General features: G+C 39.0%; 1 protein-coding gene across 1 annotated transcript in view; it reads left to right on the forward strand.

Moving 5' to 3' along the window:
• The window catches only part of LOC110315500 (membrane-spanning 4-domains subfamily A member 6B), an 11,851-nt gene extending 3,024 nt beyond the window's left edge, over nt 1-8,827 (forward strand). The window contains exons 3-7 of the mRNA XM_021189542.1: nt 221-355; nt 2,485-2,541; nt 5,313-5,510; nt 7,353-7,454; nt 8,246-8,827. Coding sequence (XP_021045201.1) covers nt 221-355; nt 2,485-2,541; nt 5,313-5,510; nt 7,353-7,454; nt 8,246-8,341 — 588 coding nt within the window. The 3' untranslated portion in view covers nt 8,342-8,827. The remainder of the gene's footprint in view (nt 1-220; nt 356-2,484; nt 2,542-5,312; nt 5,511-7,352; nt 7,455-8,245) is intronic.
• Nucleotides 8,828-9,042: the final 215 nt, after the last annotated feature.

Here is a 9,042-nt window from a genome sequence, read left to right on the forward strand (position 1 = left end):
AAATGCCTAAAGGTCACCCAAGGCTCTGGCAGAACTACATCCCCACCAGAATGAACTTTCCACTCTCATAGCAGAGGAAATGCTATGTACACTCTCATGTACATGTCTGTGTGCTCACTGGAATGTTGTAGAAGATGACAATGCATGGGGACCATGGGAAAAGTGGAGAGGTCCTTCTTTTCATTTCTGATTTAATCTTCCATCTCCCTTCTCTCAAAAGGCAATCCAGATCATGTGTGCTGTGATGGTGTTGAGTCTGGGAATCATTTTGGCATCTGTTCCCTCCGTCCCACATTTTACCTCAGTGTTTTCAGTCCTGTTAAAATCTGGCTACCCATTTATAGGAGCTTTGTTTGTAAGTAGACTTCTGTGGGGAATAAGATGGGAAGGAACGAGAAGGGAGTTTTCACCTAGCTGCATTTCTGTGTACTGTGAAAAAGAGGTCAATGCTAAACCTTGTTCTTCTGTCTGTCATCAGAGAAGGGCAGCAGTTATATCATCCTGAAGATTTTTACATCTAATCCAAATAAACATTTCTTATAAATTTACCCTTTCATGTCATCTATTGAGCAATGATAACTTTGGTGGCCACTTGAGTTTAGGCAAAAGTCTAGGAAGTGGCACCCAAGTGATCTAGAGCTTTCTATATTGTGCAAAGTCATGCAGTAGACCACACTGCAGGAAAAGCTACTTTCATTCTTTCGATCTGACTTTGTTGGAGACATTCCGGGTGATAGACTGTATATTCCTCTGAGCCTGATCCATATCTGGGGTCAGGAGGCCATGAAGGTCCTTTTCTCAGAACAGCTCTCCAGACTGATGCGGACGAGTCCCACTCACAAGTGAGGATTCCTCTCACAGGGGCATCCAATCTGCTTAGTACAGTTTTCCCCCTTCCTACATCTCTTCCTTTGATTCATCCACAGCTCAGTCTTTCCTTCTCTTGTGTCAGTGATTTCTGAATTTCATTTCTCTGACCAATACATTGTTTGATTTCACCAGTTTTCCATGATTGTTCTTTGTCCCAGATTCCATTCAAAGACACTGCATTCCACCACTTTTGTCTCCCGAGTCTCCACTAAGATGTCCTTATCTGAACCTTCTCAGACTTCCCTTGTCCTTAATGACTTTGACTTTTTCAGATTTATGCTGGCCTAGATTTTTGTAAATATTGATGTTTGAGTTTGTCTGGTGTTCTGTTAATCTTTAATGGAGTGGAGAATGGTGACTGTGTGGGTGAATGACATCAGTGACATGCCATACTGTAGGTAGCATGAAGGGTGCATATTATCTACAACATCTCACTGTTGACCTAACCCTGAATCATGGGGCTGATGCGCTGATGTCTAGGTTAGTGCTGTTTCTTTATATTTCTCTCTTCACTGTCGTGTGCTCTTTGCACTGAGCATCTCTTGCATTAGAAGAGACACTCAGTTCTTTTAGCTTTATTAGACTCTATCTCTGTAACTGTGGACATAGCTCATCAGCAAAACACATGCGTAGAACTCACAGACCCTGAGGTTAATCCCTATCATTGCAAAGATAATGATCTAGCATTTGTTTATGTGGACAGTCTGCTTGACTTTAGAGAATAGAAATCACAAGTTTTCTACTTTAAAAAAAATCCTAAATGGTTTGTTACTTGGTTTCATTTCATTTATTGGATAATAGATCATGATAAAAATCATGATTTAAAATAATCAGAACTAAAGGTTTTTGGAAATACAACCTTATAGTTCCTTTCTCTTGATCTCTGGAACCAGTTACTTAAAGTCCTCTTTCTTTTTAAATGTGTTTGTTAATATCTTCCCTTATTTCCTTCAAGGAAACAAAAAACAAAAACAAAAACCTATTGTAGATCACTCTCAAACTTTTACCAAAATCTGAAAGAAGTACTTTTCTAAACTCATTTTTTGGATTCCAGCATTATCTTGAAGCCAAGATAGTGATGGAATCCTGGCCAGGAGCATGACAGGAAATGAAAAGTGCAGGCCAGTGTCTTAGTGGATGTAGCTCCAAAATTCCTCACTAAAATACCAGCATGCGAGAAATTGCACATTAAAAATTACCTCAACATGTTCAAGTGAGATTTACGGAAAGAAGTTTGCATGGCTTTTATATTCAAATCATATTCTCATTCCTTTATTGATGAAAGAAGAGACAACACCAAAAACTATTTTCTATTCTCCTTGTAGATCAAAGCATAGACTCTAAACTCATCTAAATTCACATTTTTCCCTTGCAATTAACAAAACATCCTTTTGCTATCCCTTAAAGTGTTTATGAATTTTGATGGGATAAATTTCTGTTCTTTTCTTTGACTTTTCTAAATAGTGCATGGACAAAAACACACACTTGTGAGCCTAAGTTTGTGGGTCATTGGTCATTTGATCCATGAGGGTTTGTCATAAACACCGTAGAGTAAATTGTAGTCACTTTGTACATAGAAATTGACCTGCCAATGTTTTTTTCTTGTCTGAGCAGTTTATAGTCTCCGGAATTCTGTCCATCATCACGGAGACAAAGTCAACAAAAATTTTGGTGAGTACAAGAGCTATATCCCAGAACGAATGAGCACAAAACCCAGAGCGATACCTCAGGACTGGGCTTTTAATCTCTACAGTGATTGCTTCTTTAATTTGTGAGCTGATTCTGGGTTCTCCATATCCTTATATGGAGCACACTCTTTCTGTAATGGTGACAAAAATCATAGTGTGCCTGATGTCTGCGACCAGTGCCAAGAAATCTCATGTAATATCCTGCACTCTTTATGATGCCATTGTGTAAGAAGCAGACAACGATGGTGAATCTTGATCATCTAAGTGACTGGATTGAGAAGCACCTAAAAGATTAATAAAGCATACATCTGGGGATGTTCTAGCTCCAAAACGTGATTGCTCCATTCCCTAATATAAAGACCAAGATGGAATAAAAGGGAGAAATTGAACTGCGGTTAGCACCAGTACCCTCTCACTAGGCTTCCTGACCATCATGTTGTGAGCTGTTCTGCTCTGCCACCCAGGTCCCACAATGGTCAGCTGAGCCTCTGAAACTGAGCCAAACATATTTTTGTCTTAAGTTGTTTATGTAAGGCACTTTGTCATGGCAATGAAAAGTCTAACAACACAAATTTTACTCTTCAGTACTAAAGCTATTGTCCTTATTTTTTCAGAGTTGTATTTGTTGTGGGTATGCAATCTCACCATTTAAAAGTCATATGAATCCCTAGAGAAAACATTCATGTCTTTCCTCTATATCTCCATAAAGGAAAGGCTTTTGCTGTATTGATTATACAATTTGAACTGGGAAGCAGAATGTTGAAATTCTGAACATCTCAGTAACTATTTGTTTTAGCTAAGAATTCAGCTTTTTGTACTTTATCTTCCAGTGAAAAACTAGTCTTGGGCAGAAAAGAGCTGGAGTATAGAAAGAAGTTTTGAACAACGTAAAGATTGACCGAGTCTTCGGTCATCACACGTTCCTTAAGAGTTGATTCAGATAGTCATTGGAGAAAATACCTTGTAATGCAATAGCTTAGAGATTTAGTTATGAAGAGCTGACTAAACCAGTCTCCCAAATATATAGAACATTAATTACTTTTCTGTTGCTGTGGTAAAAATACAACTAAGCATATAGGTAGTCTGCAAGTAGATTAAGGCTTATGAATGATGCTTCACCAATGCTGGAGAATGTTCTTTTCATACAGTGTATGGAGACTAAAGAAGAATGCCAGTTAGAACGAACCTAGTATATTCCAAGAGCACACATACTATCAGTATCCATATTGCAAAGATTGTTCAAGGTGTCCAAAAGTTTGATTTTAGTCACTATTTGTGAAAAGAAGCACCAAAAAGCACCGAGTTCTGATTGATTTATATAATATCTCTAAAATATAAGTGACTTAAAATTAAATCACACTCAAGTGCCATACAGCTCTGTGTACCCTGGATATACCTACCTGTAACTATAGCTTTCAGACTGATCTTAGCTCAATTTTCATTTTCTATACATTGAAAAAGAAACAAAACCACTATCAAGAAAAGTGTCTTTACTTCACTGACACCATAAGTGTTAAGGAGAAGAGGTCCAAAGTGAGCATTAGAACTGAGTAATGCCGATCAGTGAGACTCCAGGGACCTCTGGCCCTGTAGCCTCAATTTACCAACATCTCGTCCCAGTCTGTTTCTTTCTGCCTCATACTGTTTCCACACATGACAACATCCTTAGTCACATGCCTAGATTTCTGTCTACAGCCATATAGTCAATCATTAGGCTTTCCAGAATACAAAGTCTACCGGACACTGAGAACAAATCCCCCCATACTCCCCTTTGTGTATATGAGCGTCTGAGAGAGGTAGAATATAAGGACTGCCTCACCAGCCTTTTCTGTGTGATTGATGCCTCCATGGGTAAGGTTTGGAAAGGATGTGTCATTATGAATAAATTGGCCAGTATTAGATGTATCCATATTCAATTCTTGAGATAACTCAACTCAAAAGAAGGGATGGTTCATTTTGGCTCATATTTCAGAGGTTTAGCAGTGTATATAGTTCTGGTGAATCTATTTGTTTTGAGCTTGTAGACAGGCAATAACTGGCTTATGCAAAAAAAAAAAAAAAAAAAAAAAAAAAAAAGATGTGTGCCATGTGGAAGCAAGGGAAAAAAGAGAGAGTAAGATGCAGGTTTTATGTTCTGATATATCCCCTTCCTGGGCTCTTCTCTGAAGACAAACCTTTGATTAAAAGATATTTCCTTTTTAATCAGGAGACATTTCTGATACAAGTTATCTACCTGAGGATCAGGTCTTTAATAACTGAGGTTCAGGTGATGTCTGGTTCACTCTACAGCAATGAGAATGTTGAAGGACAGGAACATGGCTAATGCCTGCACCTCTTCCTTTTTTCACACTGTCTTGAGAATTTTCCAATTTTACATTATAGGATTCCATCAAAAGTCATCAGTGAAGATTTTTGCCAGGGAATTATTTTGATTTTCATCATTGAAATCCTGTTTATCTATCTCATTGTCATTTAGGTTTGGAATGTGTGTATTCCTAGACATTCATAAGACCTAATAAATGTGGTGATGGTGGTTGGGTTGAGTCACCTAGCAAACACCATGTGGGAAATGGAGTATAGGGAAAATAGACTGGAAAACCAGGGCCTCTTCTCTTTCTTCTGATAGCAATTCTGTATTAGGAAGAATAAAAAAATAAATTATTAATCCTTCAGCTGCTAATGAAGCCAAATAATGAGAATTGCTGCACCATTTTGGAAGAGAGGTATATAAATGGAACGTACCGCTTCTTCCAGGTAAATGGCAGCCTGACTCTGAACATCCTGAGTGTTTCATTTGCTTTTATGGGCATCATTATCATCTCTGTCAGCCTGGCTGGTTTGTATCCTGCCTCAGATCAGTGCTTGCAGAGCAAGGAGCTTAGACCAACTGAGTATCATTTCTACCACTCCTTGGACAGGAGTGAGTGCTTTGCCGCCATGTCTGTTCTGACTGTAAGTATTTTTAGAGGTTGTACTGAACATTTTTAGTTATGGGGAAATAGTACTGCTTTTCCTATCTTTTGAAACTCTGTCACTCTGTTTGGTTTGAGATCTTAGCTGAATAAAGCAAAGGTAAATAATGATAATGCTTTTTAACCCCAAATCATTTTTAACTTTGAAATGATTCTGGATTAAAAGCATTAACACCTTTTGCAGAGGGCTGGATATATAGATTGGAAAGAGATGTCTTTAGCACAATAAGATTCATAACCCAAAGACTCTGGCTTGCCAACAAAGAAACCATGCACATATGTAGTAGAGGGAGTAAAGTGAGCTGAGCAAGACCCAGCTAAGCACTGGGAAATGAATTATGACAAGGACGGGATGGGGTGGGGGTGTCAGATGTCTGCTCCCTTAAGTGTTCATATTAGCCAGCACTGGGCTGTGTGGAGGCAACCTCACTGTTGCTTCCATCATATGCAAAGAGAGGGGAGTGTTAAATGAGAAAAGAAATACAGCAAAATGGAGAAGAGTAACTGGCAGTGATGTGAGGGGTAGCCATCTTGTTGGAAGAAAGTAATGCAATTTGACTAACAGGAATAACATGCCTTCAATTGCAACATCTAAGAAAGAACATACACTTGGTCTGCATCACATGGAGAGAACATTGAGTAAGATAATAATGAAGATCCTGCATAATATTAATTCTCTTATGACAAAAAGTAAAATAAGAAAAACCACAGCTCCAAGATGACGAGATAGTTAGGTCTGGTCAACCCAAGGCTTTCTGTTTCCTTATGGATCTGGGTCCAGTGTTTCTACCTTAGTTAAGAAAACCACAGCGAGGCAGTGGTGGCGCACGCCTTTAATCCCAGCACTTGGGAGGCAGAGGCAGGCAGATTTCTGAGTTCAAGGCCAGCCTGGTCTACAGAGTGAGTTCCAGGACAGCCAGGGCTATACAGAGAAATCCTGTCTCAACCCCCCCCCCAAAAAAAAACCACAAGAAGAAAAAGTGTGTGTAAATTAGATGCATAATAATGCCAGTAAATTAACAACTGGAATAACTAAGCCTGACTGTAGAAGCCTGAAGCATTGGGGAGAAATTTGCATGAATCACAAAGTAAGATGACATCATGGGATAGTTTCACATTGTATGTAGTTTCACACTGCTTGTATGTGTGTAGATAAATGAAGAGCTTATAATGTCACATTCATTATCCTTCCTATCAAGTGGTTTTCATGAAGGACACCTCTGGACAAAGGTTATGGGATATGTGTTATTTACTTACACCCTTCTTGGAATTGATTTGTGATGTCTCCAACTGTAAAAACTGGATTGCTTTTCTGCCTTTTTAACATCACAAAAAGAAATGCATCCCAAGGAAGAAGGTTCTATCAATGCTAATTTTTAAAAAGAGCTTGCATGGTCAGAACCTCACCAACCCTCACTAGTCTCTGCAGAGAAAATACTACACAGATGTGATAGGAGAGCACAAAAAAGCTGGAGAAGCGGAGATTTACCCAGCCTCACACTAAGCAGCAGAAGAGAGCCAAGAACAGGACCTGTTGACTCTGTCCTGGGGTCACTACTTCTCTCTGCTCCCTCATTCACTGTCAGAATCTGTGCCCAAGAGGGATGAGAAGTGGTATAAAATGGCTTTGTTGATTTAGTTTGTCATCTTCACCCACTTCCACCAAGGAATGAAGGAATCAGGACATCAATTTTAGCCCATGTTTAGTTTTGGGGAGATCCTTTCCCTTCTCTGATGGTGAAGATGGTTTCATCTCCACAGTCACCTCCAGGAATGAGGGCTTCAGCTGACTCAGTCACACTGACCTCTCTTCTGAATTTAGGGAGTCTTTTCACTGATGCTGATCAGTACTATGTTGGAGCTTGGCCTGGCTGTCCTCGCTGCCATGCTGTGGTGGAAACAGAGTCACTCTAACTTCCCTGGGGTGAGTATTCTAAAGGCCTCCTGAATCTTCCTGATATTTCTCTGGGACATGTTGGTCTATGCTGTCATGAATGGCAGACAGAATGAAATCAGTCACAATGACATGAATATCAGGTGATTTGGACAGGGAGGTGGGACAGTAGATGATGGGGTAGAAGGTAACAGTGATGAGAATTATATAGACATGGAAACAGACATACCACCTGTTTCTTCCCTTCCCTGTTACAAACAAAGAAACTGAGGTTCTGGGAAGTTAAGTATATTTCCTGACATTGTGATAAATTTGCCTGTGTTTGAGGTGCCTCCCCTCTAACTAGGAACACTTTCTCCCACAGCAACTAGTCTCTTTAACAATCCTGACCTGATAAAAACAAATTGCACACTGGAACGTATTCAGTCAGCGTCTTAGGATATGTTTCTCTTCCTTCTGATATTACTTTATTTCTTGCATTAAGACACTAAGGAAATAATGTTTGCTAATTGCATGCAACCATTCTCAGCCAGTTCGAGGGGTTTGCTTCAGTAATTGAACCAAAAAGCTTTGCTCTGATCAGACCCTGATTTAGAGTGTGGAAAGGAAAGGAGATGATATACATCAAATATATGTATCACATAAGGAGTGCTATTCTCACCTTGGAATATCTACAAACTGAGTGAAATTCTATCATGTATATACATGTGCCTATGTATCATCTACCTTCCTATATGCATAAACATATATATGCATAAATGTATATATATACACATATGTATTCATTCGTAATCGTAAACCACATATTTTCTTTTTTCTAGAATGTTATTTTCCTGCCACGTAACTCAAATAATGACTCCAACATGGAATCAAAGGTACTTTGTAACCCCTCATATGAGGAACAATTGGTTTGTTAAGAAAAACAAAACAAAACAAAATACCACAAAACAAATGGAACTATACAGCAGAGGATTTGTCTTCACGATAATGCAGAAAATCCAACCATCACAGGGTAGCAGTGCTTGCTACTTAAAATGTAGACTGTTTATACAGTGGATACCAGTATGAGTTGAATGGGTGTGTTAGTGGCACCCTATTGATTTTCATGACCTTGACTTCAGCCAAAGCTCAGGCCTACAGTGGTCAGAGACCTAGATATTTCTTAGAAAGCCAAACAGAATGTTTCAGGCCATTGTAGTGGGGCAAAGGAACAACATTTTCTTGCTCCCTGCAATTAACAACAACAGTTAACCATTAGCAGTCTTTGTATTCAAAATCTCTGCTATGACATGGGTCTTATATCATATCAATTTTAGTCACTGGTGTATAGAGACAAGGGACCTGCAATGAAGTCTCAAGAAGTGTCCATGTCGTTGGTTCAAAATAAAGCCTTTTTGTGATTGCATGTTCTTTTTGTATGGGTTTTTGTTGTTGTTATTGTTGTGCTTTTATGCACAGATCAAGTCCTCAGTGATACATAAACACATGTGTTTGCTATTTTTTTTGTTCTCTATCAACCAAAAAAAAAAAAAAAAGGCATGGGAAAGAGAAAAAGGAATATATCTGTGTCACTGTGTTTATGTGGTGTGTGTGTGTGTGTGTGTGTGTGTGTGTGTGT

This window comes from Mus pahari, unplaced genomic scaffold (genome assembly GCF_900095145.1).
Source record: "Mus pahari unplaced genomic scaffold, PAHARI_EIJ_v1.1 scaffold_11131_1, whole genome shotgun sequence".
In the NCBI taxonomy this organism is placed as follows: domain Eukaryota; kingdom Metazoa; phylum Chordata; class Mammalia; order Rodentia; family Muridae; genus Mus; species Mus pahari.